The following is a 19229-nucleotide window of genomic DNA, read 5'->3' on the forward strand; positions in this document are numbered from 1 at the left end:
AGTCAAAGGAACAATTAAGAGGACAATGAGTTAACAAAGGCAAAGGGGTGATAAACAATGACAATCTGTGTGAGTTTCATTCTGCTTTCTGGGCATTATTATGAAATGAATTAGATAGCCTAGGAAAGAGCATTTGGAGAAAGACACTTCAGGAGGAGAAGGATGCAGAGGGACATTCTGCTGTAAGGAGAGTTAAGACCTCCAGGGGGCCAGTTTTTTCTCTCCACAGTACTTGCAGCATCTATCCACTTCTGGCAATTTCCACTAGGTCCGTTAGACACCCCCAGCACTATCATACATCTCACTCCCAAGTTCCACTCTACTCTCCTTACAATCGACCTTCCCACTGTGCCAATGTCAAGGGCAGTCTTTACAGAACTTTAATTAGCTCAAGTCTCTCTTCCAGCTCCTACAGTCTAGAAGCTCTCATGTTACACCCCAAGTAAAATCTGAGCACCTTTCTCTGGTTTATGAGCCCTGCCCACCATGGGCCCACCATGGCCCTTGTCTTCTCCTTAGACCCCACTACCTACCTATCTCCACTGCTCTTGACCTGCTCTGGCCTCCGTGTTCCTCCTGCATGCTAAGCTGTTTCCGGCCTGGCAGGCTTTGCCCTAGCTCTTCTCTGTCTTGACGTGGCCATCTCCCTGTTGTCATCCTTTCTTTAAAGAGGACTTTTCTGACTGTACAGGCTGGACAGCTATTTTCTTTCTCCTTGCTACCCCGTTGTTGTAATTCTTAGTGTAGCACTTATCACGTCCACAAAATATATACGGTTGGAGGAGTCAAGGTCTGTATGAAATCATGTCAGTCTCCATTCTCACACACTGTCTTTGAGGCTAGTCCTCGGGATCAGTTGTGTCCAATAGAAATAATGGGAACCACATGGATGGTTTCAAGTTTTCTAAGTGGCTACATTTGTAAAGTGTAAAAAGAAACAGGTGAAATTAATTTTAATAATAAATATTATTTAATGCATTATATCCACCTGATATATTCATCTTTGAAAATGCAGAATGTATTTTGCCTTCATATCACGTTACTTTTCACTTCCCACATTTAGGTGGTAGTGGCTAGTGGTTGCTTTGTTGGACAGTCAGCTCTAGATTTTATTTTCGAGGTGTTCAGGATCTAAAAACATCTTTTTCTACTTATAGGAGTAAAAAGAGAAATAATAAAATTTAAAAACATAAGTCCATTTGTAATCCCCCAAGTTGCCTAGTGTGATACTACACAGAAAGGAATAAGCCCTAGTAATCTCTTTCATTGATTGATTCAGAGCACAAAAGAAAAAAAATTATGACACTGTGTTCTAGCATGGAAATATTTTCATCTTCAGAGCTCCACAGATTTGTTAAGACATTTAAAATTGTATTGGAATCTCAATCTCATCTCTCTCTCTGTCTCTCTCCCTCTCCTTCTCCTTCTGTCCCTACCTGTCTAGCTACAGTATCTTCTGGAACTGCTAGCTAGGAACAACTCATTTAAAACTAAATCCTGTTTCTCTCCTCTGACCCTAGTGTTCCTAGGGAAGATTTATAAGAAGCTTTGTTCCTTTATGGAGGAACAGTTTTTACTATTGTTTACAAAGTTAAAGAATTTCAATAATGAAACTGGTGCCATTAAAACAAAATAAAACTTGGAAATGGATTAAAACTAAACATGATATTAATGGAATGAATTTGAGAGAGCATTATTATAAAGTTATCCAAAATTTATGTGTTCTTTTAAATAATAATAATCTATTATCAGACTAGTCTTGGATGTTTTTTGAACATGGATTGGGTGAATTTATTTACAAGTGGCAGGGATCAAAACCTAGCTGCAGATGACACTATAAAAGTTGGAGATTTTGGTCTAGCCCTGAAGATTACAAAAATCTGCAAGCATTGCAGTATGCTGGGAAAAATTGGAATTTTCACATGGCATATTGGCTCGTTTGGAAAATGACACTTCTGTCTTCCACACTTTCTGTCTTCCACAGCAATTGTGATGACTCCTCTGTGGTCTTTCCATTGGTTCCACTTTTATGAGTTATACTGCTAAGAGGAATGGTCATCTATATTCGATTTTCCAGATGAGTTTCCTATTACAATTCCCTTTGGTAAAAAGGACAGTATATGGAACAGCTTACACAAGACTTACTCTCACTTTAAGCTTGTAGTATTTGAGTTAGAGCCCACACTCATCAAAAAGGAGGCAACACCAGTCACTGAGGTGAATGCCTAGTTTTAGGTGCTAGAGCCACACCATTCAGTGGAGCAACCCAATCCAGAAGTTGAGCAAACCCCAGAAATGAACAGGGTGCAGAGAGGTAGAAATGAAATGAGAACTCCCGATGCTAACTCTGTAATCGTTACAGATTTGGAACATGACTGCTCTCCACAGTATTAGACAAAAAGGAAAAATATCTAAGTAAAAACTCTAAATATTACAAATTCATTCCTACAGCATTTGCCTAAAGTGGGACTAGTAAAGCCTCAGAGTTTTAAAAAATTAACTTTCTGGCTCCCAGCACAGGGGAGGAGGCTTCTGGACTGCCTTAGCACCACTCTCAGAACAGACAAGGAGGCCTCTGGGCTACTGAACAACCACTCCCAGTGCAGAGGAGGAGGCTTCCAGGCCACCATACCACAGCTCCCAGTGCAGAGGAGGTGAATCACGTGGGCATCAGTAGCACAACCCCCCACCCCTGAAATGAGGAGACACATAAACAAGCCTCAAAACCAGACTTCCAGATCACCTACAGCAACTCCAAGGGAAACGAGATGAAACACTCTCATACTCAACCGCCTGGACTCCCTGAACTGGCAACAAAAGAGGATCTGGAAAAAATGAAATCAGAAATAATTACTCAGACAACAGGAGAAATTGTGCTCCTAGTGCAAGACATGATTAATAAATCTACAGAGGATACAGATAAAAAAAATAGAGGAGCTGAGGAACACGATGGAATTCCAACATAGAAAACAAATGGAATCCATAAAACAGATGCAAACAGATTTCCAGGAGATTAAAAACTCCACTAAAAATCTACACAGCAGAATGAGCCTATGTGAGGACAGAATTTCAGATATAGAAAATAAGATTGCAATTAGTGGCCAGGAGAAGAAAAATTTCTTTAAAATAGTAAGGGATCATGAGAAATCAATCCAGCCACTGCTAGGTGATGCAAAGAAGAATAACATAAGACTGATCAGAGTCAAGGAAGAAACAAGAGAAAGGGCAGATAACATAAAAAACCTGTTCACAGAAATGATGGCAGAAAACTTCCCAAGGAGGGGAAAGGAACTTGACATACAGATAAGTGAGGCATATAGGACTCCAGCTAGCCTTGATCAAAAAAAATCTACACATAGGCATATAATAGTTGATTCCAGAAAGACAAAAGAAGAACAAAATTCTACAAGCAGTTAGAGAAAAGAAACAAATCACATACAAAGAAAAGCCTATCAGAATCACAGCAGACTTCTCAACACAAATCTTCAAGGCAAGAACAGCTCAGAGTGACCTATTTCAAGCACGAAAGTAAAACAGCCTCCAACCCAGATTGATGTACCCTGCAAAACTATCTTTCAAAATTGATGGAGAAATAAGAGACTTTCATGAAAAAGAGCACCTCAGGAACTTCATGAATACCAAACGAGAGCTCCAAAAAATTTTAGATAATATCCTAGGAAAAGACAATGAGGATCACAACGCCAGGAAGCCCAGCAGAATGAATCCATCAGGCATGACAAGAACTTAAACTCAAAGGGGGAGAATCCAACAAAAAGAAAAAGTCATGACAAGGATAAGTCAATACATATCAGTTATAACTGTCAATGTTAATGGTCTCAATCCACCATCAAAATAGACTGGCACAATGGCTAAAGAAGCAAGAACCAACAATATGCTGCATACAAGAAACACAATTAAAAAAGAAACTCATAGACTGAAAGATAAAGTGTGGAAAACAATATTCCATGTGACAGGAACCAAAAAAAAAAAAAAAGCAGCAGTAGCTATCCTCTTTGCAGATCAAGTGGATTTCAAACCAACACTCATTAAGAGAGACAAAGAAGGACACTACATCCTTGTAAAGGGAAAAATCTAAGAGGAAGAGATGACAATCATAAACATATATGCACCAAACACTTGTGCACCCAACTGTATAGAACAAATATTAACAGACATGAAAAATCAAATAAGCACTAATGCAATACTAGTGGGGTCCTCAATACCCCACTGTTAAAAATAGATCAACTACACAAAAAATAAGTAATGAAATACTAGAACTCAATCAAACTCTTGAACAAATGAACTTAACAGATGTTTACAGAGTGTTCCACCCCACAAAATCAGAATATACATTCTTTTCAGCTGCACACAGGTCGTTCTTCAAAATAGACCATATACTCGCTCATAGAACATATTCAAGTAAGTGCAAAGGAATTGAAGTTATTTCCTGTATATTATCACACCATACTGGGATGAAATTGGAGATCAATAGCAAAAGAAACTGCAAGAATTTCATAAACACATGAAAATTGAACAACACACTTCTGAATAACCAATGGGTCACAGAGGAAATTAAACAAGAAATCAGAGAGTTCCTACAATTAAATGACAATGACAATACAACATATCAGAATCTATGGGACACAATGAAAGCAGTCTTACGAGGGAAATACGTAGCAGTGAATACTCATTTTAGGAAAACAGAGAGAGCCCAATTAACCTGATGCTGAACCTCAAGGTTCTAGAAAAAGAAGAGCATGACAAACCCACAGCTCATACAAGGGAGGAAGTTAAAAAGTTCAGAGCAGAAATCAATGCAATGGAGACTAACAGAACGATACAAAAAAATCAATGAAGCCAAGAATTGGTTCTTTGAAAGAATCAACAGAATTGACAAACCCTTAGCCAACCTTATTAGAAAAAGGAAAGAAAAAGCCCAAATCTATGCAATTAGGAATGAAAAGGATGAAATTACAACAGATCCAGCAGAAATCCAGAGGATCATCAATACCTACCTCGAGAACCTATATGCCAATAAGATGAACAATACAGAAGAAATGGATAGATTCCTAGATATGTGTGAATTACCAAAGTTGAACGAAGAAGACCTAAAAATTCTAAACAACCCAATATCAATGAAATTGAAAACATAATTAAAAATTTACCAATTAAGAAAAGCCCAGGTCCTGATGGTGTCACTGCTGAATTCTACAAGACACTTAGAGAGGAACTACTGCCACTACTGTTTAAACTCTTCAGTGAATTTGAAAGGGAAGCAATACTCCCAAATTCATTTCTGGAAGCAACCATCACCTTGATACCCAAAGCAGAGAATGACTCAATAGAAAAAGGACTATAGGTCAATCTCACCAAAGAACATAGATGCAAAAACCCTTAATAAGATACTGGGTATTAGAATGCAGAAGGTGATCAAGAAGATCATATACCCTGACCAAGTGGGATTAATCCCAGCAATGCAGGGATGGTTCAACATACACAAATCAATAAAGTAATATGCTATATCAATAAAACCAAGGACAAAAACCATATGATCATCTCCATAGCTGCAGAATAAGCATTTGACAAAATCCAACATGCATTTATGATAAAAACCCTCCAAAAAATTGGAATAGACAGTCTCTACCTCAATCTGATAAAAGCCATCTATGAAAAACCAACAGACAGTATCATACTAAATGGTCAAAAAGTGAAATCCTTCACACTAAAATCAGGAACAAGACAAGGATGTCCACTATCACCACTCCTGTTCAGTATAGTTTTAGAAACATGAGCCACAGCAATTAGACAAGAGAAAGTAATAAAAGGAATAAAGATAGGAAATAAAGAAGTCAAATTGTCATTATTTGCAGATGACATGATAGTCTATATAGATGACCCCAAGAACTCCACCAAAAGTCTTCTAGACTTAATAAGCAAATTCAGTAAAGTAGCTGGACAAAAGTCCAACACACAAAAATCAATAGCTTTTCTGTACACGAACAACAGACTCTCTGAGAGAGAAATGGGGCAATCAATTCCTTTCACAATAGCATCCAAAAAACTGAAATACCTGGGAATCAACCTAACAAAAGAAATCAAAGACCTCTTCTCTGAAAACTATAGCACTCTGAAAAGACAGATTGAAGATGACATAAGAAAATGGAAAGACATCCCCTGCTCCTGAGTAGGAAGGATCAATATAGTGAAAATGGCCATACTTCCAAAACTGCTATATAAATTCAATGCAATCACAATTGAAATCCCAGCAGCATACTTCATGGACCTTGAGAAAACAATCCAAAAATTCATTTGGAACACAAAAAGACCTAGAATAGCAAAAGCAATTCTAGGCAACAGAGACATGATAGGGGGTATCACAATCCCCAACTTGAAACTATACTAGAAAGCTACTGGATAAAAACAGCATGGTACTGGCAAAGAAATAGACCCGAGGACCAGTGGAACAGATTAGAAGATGCAGAAACAACTCCAGACACACTTAGCCACCTCATCTTTGACAAAGGAGCCAAATGCCCTCAGTGAAGGAAAAATAGCCTCTTTAATAAATGGTGCTGAAAAAATTGGGCTTCAACTTGCCAAAGATAAAAACTAGTCCTATATCTCTCACCATGCACTAAATTAAAGTTAAAATGGATTAAAGATCTAAATATTAAAACAGAAACACTGAACTGGCTGGAACAGAGGTTAGGTAGAACTCTTGAAGACATTGGTGTATGAAAAGATTTTACGAACAAAACCTCAGTTGCTTGTGAACTAGCACAAACAATCAAAATTTGGATCTCTTCTTATTAAAAAGCTTCTGCATGGCAGGAGAAATCACCAACACCATGAAGAGACAACCCACAATGTGGGAAAAAATTTTCACCTGCTTTTCCTCAGACTAAGGTCTGTTATCTAGAATCTATAAGGAATTTCAAAAAATCAGACCTCCCAAATATAAAGACCCAATCCAAAAATGGGCATCTGAAATGAACAGACATTTCTCAGACAAAGAAGTAGAAATAGCAAATAATCATATGAAAAAATGTTCAACATCACTCATCATTTGAGAGATGCAAATGAAAACAATGCTGAGATTCCATCTCACCCTAAAAAGAATGGCTGCTATCAAGAAATCAACCAATAACAAATGCTGGCAGGAATGTGGGGAAAGAGGAACACTGGTCCACTGCTGGTGGGAGTGTAGACTGCTGCAACCACTCTGGAAGTCAGTATGGAGATACCTCAAAGAACTAGGACTGGAAGTCCCATTTGACCCAGCTATTCCCCTGCTGGGTATCTTCCCCAAAGAATGAAAAGAAACATACCACAGAGATACATGTGCACCCATGTCCATAGCACACAGTTTGTAATAACTAAAACTTGGAAGTAGCCCAAATGCCCATCAACTGGAGACTGGATAAAGAAAATGTGGTTTTTAAATAAAATGGAGTACTACCCAGCCATAAAAAACGAGAAATTAGAGACATTTATAGCTAAATGGATGCACACTAAGGTGATACCCTTAAGTTAAATAAACAGGACACACATGTGTAAATACCGAATAGTTTCTCTAGTGTGAGAAACTGAAAGTGTAAATAAGGACTAACAGGTCTTATAGATAATGTAAAATAGGAAGAAAAGGGGCAAAGGGGAAGGGGAAGTGGGAAGGGTAGGGGAAAGGAAAGAAGGGAATGGAATCAATATGAGAAAATGAAAAAATGTAAACAAAGTCTTTGTAAATAGGGAGGGATGGAGGGGTGAAGGGAGGGCAGGGGAATGGGGAAAAAATAAGAACCAAGATTAATTATGTAAAGGTGCAAATTTTGAATGATGAATGTCATTACATTGTATACCTGAAATGTACCAATAAAATTAAATTTAAAAAAATGTAAATTAACTATTTTCAAAGAAAGATTTTTAATAGTCAAAGTTATTAATAAACGACAACCACAATAGCAATTGTAATAAAGGGACAGTGTTTTAATAGCCATCCTTCAGCCTCATTTTATCTGGAGGAGTACCTAGCAGACCTTGTGACCTCTCTCTCCTTATTAAAAAACAGAGGATTTATAAGAAAACTCTTTGCTGATTAGTAAAATGCAGTTGCCTGTAAAAGGGAGTATTTAAAATGTTTACAAACAGTGGTTTGTAACAAGACCTAGGGCTTGCAGAAAGATCTGTGGTCCTTGGGATAAGGAAAAGAACTGAGGTGTGTTCTCAGTGTTGTGAGGGAAGGTTAAAAAAAAAGCTGTGGTCCCTTCCCTCAAAAGGATTTCACCTCTTTTAGGAATTAAAAAGTCCTTGTTGATTAAAATTAAAGTGACCTAAACATTGTGGGACGAGCTGTAAGCACAGAAGGAAGGAGGAGCCAGACAATAAGCAGGAAAGTAGACTTCAGCTAAGTCAAAGGATGTGATTAGACCAGAGGGTGGAGAAAGCAAAGCTGGGAGCATGGTGTGGTGACTCTCTCCTTCCTCTTTCGAGTGTTAGCCTGTGCCTTCTCTCCCAGGTCCTCTCCTGTGTTGGCCTCACAGGTGCTGTCCTCTCCAACCAGGAGTCCCTTCCCTCACTTCACAGTCTTCAGCCTTCAGGAAGAAGGTTCTTGGCTTTGGAAATCTTCCTTGACTCCCAGCCTGGGTTAAACCTTCTTGCTCTATCTTCCAAGGAACCCCAAACTCCCTCTCACAGCACTTACCACATGGAACTGTAATTTAGTGATCTTTCCTGACTACACCTCAAGGGCCAGAGATTTGCTTGCTCATGCTAAGTCCCGTCTGCCTAGCCTGTGGCTTGATGGAGCCAAAGCCCTTTTTGTTGAATGAATGGGCATACTCTGTCTTAGACACAGTGTTGGTGGTAAGGGGAGAGGCAGGGAGAAGTGGAGTAGGGGGAAACAAGAGAACACTGAGTAATCTGGGAGCACCGCACACTGTGAAAGGGAGCAGGCCCATGTGGGAGGGTTTCAGCACTTATGGGAATATTGGGCAGGGTATAAAAATGGAAAGAAGGGAGGTGGAAGAAGAGAAGAGGACAGAAAGGGAGGCGACTGGGTGACAGAGACAAGCTCTGCATTCCAAAGTTGGATCTGGTTCTCTCTTGAGAGCAAGCTTGATCTCAACTACTCCCCTTCTCTGGACTCAAGAAGGGTCAGGCAGTGTAGGGCTTGTAGGTTCTAGTCTTGCTACATCCTTTGTGATCCTGAAGAGTTCAGAGATCTTATCTGAGCCTCTTCTTTCTTATAAGCAAGAAAAGGGTAAAACAAGGTGAACAAACGAGATGATGTATCTGGGAGTGCTTGGGGATCTTCTACCACATTTTAAGACCTCTATTTTCTAGGGCTGGGGATTTAGCTCAGTGGTTCCGGTGCCTGCCTCGCAAGCACAAGGTCCTGAGTTTGGTCCCCGGTACCCCCCAAAAACCGCCTCTATTTTCTTCTAAAATGAAGGGATTGTGAGGAATTGCTAGCTAGGCCGTCCTTGGGATAGGTGTGAGATTCATCAGGTTGAGGTGAGAGGTCATGGAAATGCTGAGAGAAGATAGGTATGTGTGAATGATACACAGCAGGCTGGCTTTTCCCCACACTGTGAATTTGTGAATTTTTCTCTCTTTTACTATCCATGATTCAACGTAATACTTTCAGGCCAGAACAGAATTTCCCACCAGCCTGGGTTCTAGTGATTCTCAATTGGGACCTATCACAGAATTATAGGATATCCCTAGAGATGATCATTTCCAATGCCATCGGCTGAAGGAGTAGGTCCACAGAAGCCAAGTGGCTAGACATAGACATCTTGTTGGGACACAGTAGCAAAATTTCTAAAATGTGAACTTGGGTAAAATTTTGACCCTAGAGCCAAATCCAGCTTTTCTCAATCCTGATTCTGGTTGGAAGGGAAAAAAATGAGGTCAGAGAATTTGAGCAAGGGTGCTTTATTACCCAGCCCTGTCTTATTCAGCCTCAGCATTTATTTCTCTCCTGTTTGCTATTTGCAACTTGATATCAGGGCTTTAATTTCTGTTGTTGCAGCTGCCTGGGAGATGAGGCAATTTGAAGTTGAAAGTCCTCAGAGAAGCTACAAAATGATGATGAGGAGGAGGAGGAGAGGAGGAGGACAGGAGGGGGAAAAAGTATGTGTGAGTGTGAATGTACTTGCATGTGGGAAAAGGAGATTTGATTATGGGGATTGGGAGTGAGGGAGAGGAAGGGATGGAGGAAGTGAAGCAGAAAAGACTTAGTTATGTCAATTATCTTTACACTCAGAGACACTTCCAACTATGGAAGGAAGTCGGTACAAGAAAAATAGTCTCAAGATGGTATATTTTGTAGCACCAACTATGGATTTAATTTTTCTGAAAAGAGTTAACTTTGTAGATTTTGGCTAGAATTTGGTTTTTGCTGTGGATAGAGGGTGTTTTGAACTTGTTCTTTTTAAATTCAGTAAAGTAAGCCAAGAATTCTAAGTACTCATCCCCCATTCCAATGAGACAATGAAGTAAAGATTTCCAGGGGTGAGAGCCGAATGAATACTACTGAGAATTCAAACATCCAGAGAAGATGCTGTGCCAAAAAAAATTGCACCCTCTAGGAATATTTCCTATAATTTGTTTTTTTCTTTCCTTTGTCTTAAATGACCCATTTCTTACAAAGGTTTATAAAAGGTCAAATCAGTGGCCAGCAAACTGAACTTTCCTTCCACATATGTTTGGGGCCTTATTAGCCTGCTGTCAGACCGTGATAGAAATTCTGATTATTCCAGGCCAATGTGTTATCTATTGTGTAAAAAGCTGACCTTTTCACAATGACCTCAATTTTTACATAATTTGATTCTTTTCATTATTGCTGTTTTGAACACAAGAAAATAATTCTAAGGAAAAGTTTTTCATACATGTTAAAATGTAACTAAAGTTCTCTGAAATCAATTGCTTTCTCTGAAGAAAATGAACTCTTATTTATTAGAATGATTCCTGTGTCCTTTTGTTGAATCCAGACATCATGTTTCCTACGTAAGTGGAGACATTAACTCTGAAGATGCAACGGGCTTTGCAGGGCTGGCTGGCTTCTTCCTGTCTTCAGGAGCTCTGTCCCCAGCTGCCTTAGTCCTCCACTCTCTTCATGGAGACAGAAGCCATCAAAGGGTGCCCTCAGCCTCCTGACCTTTTGCCTATACCTGGGCTCTGCCACCTACATCACAAGGAAGATGAACACTTCCTGGCCTGTGGTCCTTTACTCTCTTCTCCTAAGGCTCCTACATCGTATCCATGAGCTTTTCTATTCAAACCCTTCCTCTTCTGGGTCTGTCCTGAGTACTTCATCCTACTCAGGCTTATCACACTTAGCTCTTCCATCTTAATTTGATGAAGCTCGCTTTTCCTCAACTCCAGATCTCCTCCACCTCCTGCTTAGCTTTCCCCTCATTCTCTTCTTCCTGAAGTGAAAATTTCCTTCTTCTCACATCATTCCTCAGAGCCTGGGATTCCAAGGTTGTGGAGACCTCCCTTACACTCATATCCTCAGAGGGCTGCTCTTCATTCATTCAGAGGGTGCGCATCTTCATTTTCCATCACTTGACACTACTGATTGCACCCTTCTCCATGATGCACCATTTTCCTTAACCTTCCATGACTCCGGGCTCTCTTGCTGCCACTTCCCTGGTGCATCCTTCTTAGTCTCTTTCTTGCCCCCCTCTTACTTTCCCCACCCCATTTAAAGGATGTGACCCTTGGAGTTTGAGGCTTAACCTGCTTCTCCTTTCTCTCTCCATTCTACCTGTTTTCCTGTCTATTCACATTAGTCTCAGCTGCTATGCCGATGATTCCCAGGTCTGGACCTCCATCTCAGAACTCTCTGGGGAGCAGAACTGGCTGAAGCATATGGGTGTTCAGGGCACAGTGTTTAAGGAGGCACTTCCTCCTAGGTTCCTGCAGGGGCTGGCACTACATTTGCCCGACCCTGGAAGTGAGCACTTCCCCTGAATTCCTGTCCTACGTGCCTCACACATCTCACCCTGGTCCTGGCCTGCTCCTGGTCACCACAGGTACCACTAACTCTCTGCCCTCCCAATGGTATCCTTCCCTGTGAATGGCACCATGGCCAGCTCTGTCACTTAGGTGAGACTGGTGCCCTCCTGACATTTTTCTCTCCCATCCTCACATCGAAGCAAGTACCAAGTCAGCAACTGACTCCTTAACTGTTATCTCCTGCATTCAGACTCTGTCCTCCTCACCATCATCTCTCACTGTCAGCACATCCACATCCAGTCAGTGTGATCTTGCTGAAACTCCTGTGACAAGCTCCTGCTTTTGCATGCAGTAATCTCTGCTGTCCTCAAAGTGGGAACCCATGACCAGTACTCCACATGCCTCCCTATCTCTCCTCTCACTGCCTGGTACTCTATCCTCTTCCACCCCACACCTGGCATCTCCTGAAGAAACCAGAGTCTCACCTGCATATCTTTGCTCAAGCTTCCCTCTCACTAGACTACCTTCCCCCTTTTTTGGTCTCAGCTTAGATGTCATTTTGAGAAGCCTCTTTTGACTCTAAGGCTGATGAGATGCCTTCCTAGGAGCATCCCTCACACCTCATTGTACTCAGCACCATCCTAGAGTCTTTCCCACTGGATGGTACTTGGGAAAGTACCATTTTTGCCCTGCTATTTATTCACTGCTGAACGCCCAGCACTAATACCGTGCTCAGCTCATTAGAAGGTGCTCAGCACGGATTTCTTGAATGAGTGGAGGAGTTCCAAAACCCCTTGCATGGACATCCAAGTCTGGAAATCTTGAACTCATACCTCAGATCCACCTCTGACCAGTCGTGTGTCCTTGGAAAAGTGAATAAGGTTTCCTGACATTAGTTTTTGCTCTGTCAAATGGAGACATCCATACCCTAAATTACCACAAGTGAACTTGTGCTTCTGCAACCATCTGCAGGTAATTCAGTGCTTGAACCTTGCCTTATCCACCCCATACACTGAACTCTTGGCAGCCAGAATTAAGTGCCCATATAAAAAATGGTTTCTAATGGAAATGCAGCAGATGTTTGATTGTGTCAAGGAAGGTAGCCAAAAGAAGCCTTCAAAATTGGCAGTAAAGAAAGAAAGAGAAAGAAAAAGAAAGAAGGAAAAGGAAAGTGGAAGAGAAAAGAGGAAATGCAGGGCATGTGAAAGAGGATGAAGAGAGAGAAACAGAATGCAGATGCTTTCCTTGAAGTCTGCTTATGCTACAGGGGCTCCTCTGTTGGGAAGAACCAGGCTGAGGATGCTCTCCTGAGAGATAACCTGTCTAGGCCATTCAAGTCTCTGGGACATCAGGGAGACATGGTGCCCATGTGACTGGCTTTGTTCCCTTATTGGTAACAGCTGTGCAGAAGTCAGCACTGGAACTGGAACTCTAGGAGAGGATTTCACAACCTCTGGGGCTGGACTTCAGATGAGCTTCAAACATTGTTTATGTGTATTCTGTGTGTGTTTCCTCAGGTCTCTTCTGATTGTGAGGGGATCCAGCCTTGCAAAATAAGCTCAGAGTGCCTGAGTGTTTCCTGTGGAGATAGAAGTGGATTGTACCAGCCCCATGATGACTGATCAGAGATCAATGAAGAAGCTGGAAATAAAACAACAAAAAAAGGCATAATGGGCCACCTAGGAGCAAGTGGAGGGAGTGGAGTTTGTCTTAGTGGGAAAAGACTGGGGAGGCTTAGGCTAGTTGAAAGATTGATCAAATTCCTTCCAGTAAAAACATAATGCAAAGTTCTATTTTCTTTTTTCTATCTTCTTCACCCAAGCAGTGACAATAATTAGCAGCCAGAATCTAGGTTGGCCATCTTCTTGGGAAGAAAAAGACTGTTGAAAGCACATGAAGATGGTAATTGTCTACTTTCCTTGTGCCTATGAGGCTCTTAGAGTCATCTTTAAATTGTTTCAGGAAGGAAAGATGTCTGTCTTTCATGCTGTCTGCATGAAAAATAGGGACTTGAACCTGCTCACTGATTCTCAGCCCTGGGTGCCCATTAGAATCATCGGGGAGCTTCTAAAATTCTGATGCCCACTCTTCATCCCAGGCAGTTAAATAGACCCTTTGGTGTAGGACCCAGGTATCAGTGCTTTAAAGCCAGGCTAGAAATCACTAGATTCCATGAACTGTGATTTCTGAATTTCCTTACCTTTCTGGGTTTGAAATTAGTAATGTAGGAACAGGACTGTCTACAAATGGAAAGGGCTTCTCTACAACTCACCGGGGCTGAATATTTACATTTAAGCTAAACTAGTTATTCTTCAATTGTGTGCTCTGTGGAAAGATACAGGGGAGCAATGACTTGGTGGTCAAATACTTATGAACGTATTGACTTAGAACCCAAACTCTCAGAGTTAGAGGGGCTTGTATTGCCATCTTGTTCACTTTATCTCACTGGTTCTTTAAAGTACAGTGCCCAGGTCAGCAGTATGGGCACCACTCAGAAGCTCATCAGATATGCTAATTCCCAGGCCCACCCCAAATCAGAAACTGAGGGTGGACCCTACATGCTGTGTTCTAACAGGCCTTCTAGGTGGTTCTGATGCTTAAGTTTCAGAACCACTGACCTATTATGGGTCTCTCTCACTACATCCTGGCCATATAGATTAACTTATGTTATCCGTGCATAGTGATGTTGTTTACTGGGGCAGCAACCCGTTCTGTTATTAAAACTCTTATCTTCTAGTTCCTTCAGATGAAATCTGCTTCCCTGGGATTCAACCTGTAGTGCTACTTCTGTTCACTGTAAGGACCCAGAGTAAATCCAAGTCACCTTCTACACTTCAAGGTATTGTTTTGGTTTGCTATGACATTATTATCTATGGTTTCTAGTTTAATAGAATTAGAACTTCTAGTTTAATATGACAAAGGACACCATAGGTTTAGTGAACTTTCAGATTTTAGGATCAGATATGTTTCTAGTTTGCTAGTTAGGTGGTTTCTTTTGGCATCTTTTCTTTTATGTCAGCAGGGATTTCTTGGTGTGCTCCAAGGAACAATGGGATTGTGAGCCCACCGCAAGCAGGAAGAGGAAGACAGGTGACAGCAGAGGGGAAGCAGCCACATCTCCGGCTGTCATCCAATTCATGTTTTCTCTGATGTGGGGTGTGGATAGCTCTGAGGAGGTGGGGCACCAATTTGAGGGAAGGGCGGTGGCTCTGGGCTCAGGCCTCCAGCAACCCTATGCTCTGCGGTGGGGCTGGAGGAGTCAGGCTTTTCAGCAGCTCCAGAGGCCTTGTTGTGGGCTGTGCCTGCTTCTGGAGTGTGTTAGTTGGGAGAAGGATGGAGCAGGCAGGAGCTAAGGTGGAAGAATTGCCAGGTTTCTGTGAGGTCAACATATGTTTGAAGCAATTCAGAATGTAACTGAGAGCATAACTGGTGGTTTTTGTTTTTGTTTTGTCTTAAAGGAAAAATCCAGAACCTGTGACTCTTGTTCCCAAGCACATGTCTGGATGGAGTCATGTTGAGTTTATGGAAAATGTGGTCAGCCTCATAAATCAGGGCTGAGGAATTCTTACAGTTAATACTGGGCAAGAGGTGTAGGTCTGTAGTGAGTCTGCTAAGGGTATGCATAACAAAACAGAGGAAGCATGTGGACCAGGCTGTAATAGTCCTGCCTGCCCGCAGATGCCCTCGGAATCCTCTCCTGAGAAGTCATATGACAGCTCTGGATTGCACCTCCCCTCCAGTCTGTGACTCTTCCTGTGTAGCTCTATGTGTACATGGAGAAGTGTGTGGCCATTACCATGACGATAAGGACACAATTCTCTGTTTCTGTTTTCTCCCATGTATCATGCAATTTTAGCAGAATTTCTGCAAAGAAAAACCAATAAAAACTGGACAGTTGGAATTTGAAAAAGCTGAGAATATGTTCAAATGTATCCTAATTCTTACATGTCCTGTACTTCAAATTTATTATTTTGTGTGATTGGGAGTGGAAGTTCACAGTGGTACTGTGTTTTTCAAAAGCATATGGAACACCTTCACATCCTTAAAAGCCAATACAAGCTTTCATTCAGAATTAGTAAATAAGATATCCAATTTAGGTGTGATAGATTAAAGGAAATTCCATCAGTTTTTATTCCATTATTCTTGGACTTATACAACCAGCCTTGTGCCCTAAACATGAATATAAATGATCTTTCTTTCAGCTTTTTCTTTTTCTTTCACCCCTCCCACTTCTTAGATTGACTTAGTTTATGAATTTGTTTCTGCCAAACTAATCAATTGAGAATGGAATGTTAACATATTTTTAGTGGAGATGTTCTTTAGTTGCTCAGAAAAAAAAAGGATTGTACATTATATCAGTACATTCTGTCACAAAATAGTGCAACTGAACCCTACATTATTATTTTTAAAAAATCTGTTAGATAAGTGTCATGAATGCTTAAAACCTTTCATTTTCCACAGAAACTAAATGCATAATTTAAAATACCAAATACTTTCCTGAATACTAACTTTGTAGCCTGGATTCATTTCTGTAACTGTACAACTTTTACTTTAAAATTTTCTATAGAAATTCATTCCTGTTGACTTTCACATAAAAAATTCCATATGCCATAAGAGCAAAGCTGATCCAACATTTATATGACTTGGTATCACAACACACTTACCTGCTGTCCCAGGGACAACTTGAAGCAAGCGCTAAATGGGTAGTAGCTCTCACAAGCTATGAAACTTAAGATTAATTCCCCCAGTCACAAATTGCCCACTGTCACCAGATGCAAAGCAAATGTAGCACCAGGGCCTGTCTATCAGGTTCTGCTAGTGTGTGGTAGAAATGTGATGTTGGAGAATGAGCAAGGCAAAGATGTAGTGTATCAAATACACACCAGTTGCAATACGTCTTGAATTTTTGCACCAACCATTCACAGACAGTAGAAAAGCATATAGTACATAATCACAGTAATATTTGCCATTGATTGAGAATTATTCTGTGTTCAACACCAGGCCAAATGTTTTACAAATATTAGCATCTTCTACTAGGCACATTTTGGAATTTTTGCCATCTACTTTATAAAGATGAAATAGAGAGGTTAGGTTGCTTTCCTAAAGTTTTCCAGCCAGGAAGGAAATGATATTCATAACAAAGTCTGCCTGATTTGAAAAAACCCTCTAAATTAGACACCTTTTGCTTTTGGATAAATGGTTCTGATACCCAAAGAAGTGAAAGTGAATGGAAGACACAGGTTGCTGGTAATTGAAGGAGAATTTGATATCATGCCTTGCTCTGCAAAAACTGTGGAAGAGGGTCTAGCTCTGAAAAGAAGAAATAGCAGTGTCGCTTTGTGAACCAGAATAAATTATTCAGCTTGCCTTGTCTGTTTCCTCATTTACAAAAAATGCAGACATGGGGTAGATGGCCTCAAAGGTCTTCGTGGGTTCCACATCTATAACTTCTCCTGATTACAGACACTGCACACTTAGCTCTGGCAGTTCCTAGACAAACCCTCACCCAAGATAGAATATTCTCCTATAGTCCTGGATGGTCGGGCTTTACTCTTGCTGGAAGATGGTAAGAGTTCTCTGTGGCTCTTTATTCCTTCATCCTGACCTTCTGGTACTGGCATTCTGTTCCTTGCCACTGGGCAGTGTGGCCAAGCACTGGAAGGGCTCCCTCCTGGGACTGCCCAAAGGTTGACCTAGCCCTGTTCTAGTACTTTCTGTACCTCTAAATTGAGAAGCTTAGTATTTTTCTATGAAACTCCATTTGAGAATCAAATAAGAACTCAAGGTCTTGTGACAAGCAGAAATTTGAAAATTAGTATCTGATTTGTAACAACATAAAGTAATGGCTGGATTTGTGTATTTGGAGTTACCATAGCTCTACCAAGACAGAGAAAGAGAGAAAGAGAGAGTGTGTGTGTGTGTGTGTGTGTGTGCGCGCGCGTGCATGCGCGTGCATGTGTCCATGAAGCTGTCCTACCGTGTCTCCTGGCTGCGGCCGCATCACAGACACACGATCATATCCTTTCCTTAGTAGGACCCACAAGGCATCAAGTTTTCCCTGAAAAAAAACAAAGGCACCAAGATTACATATGAAACCAGGTCAGTAGCCAGGCACTGTAGACACACAAGCTTTCCATAATTCTTCCACCTTGTTAATAAATAGTACAGCACTGGGAACAGGGTTGTGACAGGATGAGTGATCTTCCGTCTGTAAACACAAAATTCAAGCTGCATAAATGTAGGAGAAGAGGTACACACCGAGGACCTTGGTGCTCATGAAAGATACACCTGAGACCTGAATGCAGCTCTGAATTTGCAAACAGGAAGTTCATTCAGCCACTTGGCTTTTGTCCATACCACATTTCTGCGCATATCTTTACACCACAAGACAATCCTTTCAACTTTCACTAATGTTTCTTCTTCCCATCTGGTGCTCAGAGTTCATAAATGAAGACAAAGTGACAAATTTGGGAAAATTCCTTGTCCTTTTTTTTTTTTTGGTACGGGGGATCGAACTCCATCGTTGCACTTTCGAGGCAAGTGACAGAACCACTGAGCTAAATCCCCAGTCCCCTTGTCCTCTTGAAAGGACAAAAAGTCAATGAAAGGCCTCTGGGATGCAAACCTCTGGCTGTGTGCTAGGCTCACTCTTCAGCTACTCTGTAGGCCCAGGCTCCAGAGACAAACACCATAGATGACTGAGAAGAATGTACCCCTAAAACTGACCCCTACTCCCTGGAACCTGATGGATATGTTACCTTCTATGGCAAAAAGGACTTTGTAGATGTGGTTAAATGAAAGGTGTTGATAGCCTGGATCATCCAGGTAGGCCCGATCTAACCATATGGGTTCTTTACAGAGGGAGCCAAGAACATCAGAGTCAGAGAAGACATGCTGACAGAAGCAGAGCCAAAGAAGTTCGTTGTGTGAAGGACTCAAGCCAATGCGGCTGGCTTCGGAAATGAAAGGAGGCACAAGCCAATAAGTGTGGGCAGCCTCCAGAATTTGGAAAGGACAAAGAAGTAAATTCTCGCCTGAACCTCCAAAAAGAACATAGCCCCACCAACACCTTGATTTCAGCTCAATGAGGCCCTGTTTGGGTTTCTGACCTCTAGAACTGTAAGACAATAAATTTGCTCAGTGTTAAGCCTCTAAGTTTGTGGTACTTTGTTACAGCAATGATAGGAAACCAATACAGCCCTTATCATTCCCTGACATATTTATGTTTAATTCCCTTATCTGCTGTCTCTGCTCACTGGAATGCCAGC

At 41.1% G+C, this 19229-nt stretch overlaps 1 protein-coding gene and 1 long non-coding RNA gene across 3 annotated transcripts in view; one reads left to right on the top strand and one right to left on the bottom strand.

The window, feature by feature from the left end:
* The window catches only part of Antxr1 (ANTXR cell adhesion molecule 1), a 311693-nt gene that overhangs the window by 107192 nt on the left and 185272 nt on the right, over positions 1 to 19229 (bottom strand). For both annotated transcript variants that reach the window (XM_021262513.2, XM_004849931.3), the window contains exon 17: positions 17939 to 18019. In XM_021262513.2, the coding sequence (XP_021118172.1) occupies positions 17939 to 18019 (81 nt within the window). The remainder of the gene's footprint in view (positions 1 to 17938; positions 18020 to 19229) is intronic.
* LOC110350275 (uncharacterized) lies at positions 13781 to 18974 on the top strand. The gene is made up of 3 exons (XR_002396734.2): positions 13781 to 13863; positions 14699 to 14800; positions 18821 to 18974. It is a non-coding gene; the product is annotated as an uncharacterized LOC110350275 (long non-coding RNA).

Source organism: Heterocephalus glaber, unplaced genomic scaffold (genome assembly GCF_053883595.1).
Source record: "Heterocephalus glaber isolate CG9 unplaced genomic scaffold, H.glaber_assembly_v1.0 deba00001457, whole genome shotgun sequence".
In the NCBI taxonomy this organism is placed as follows: Eukaryota; Metazoa; Chordata; class Mammalia; order Rodentia; family Bathyergidae; genus Heterocephalus; species Heterocephalus glaber.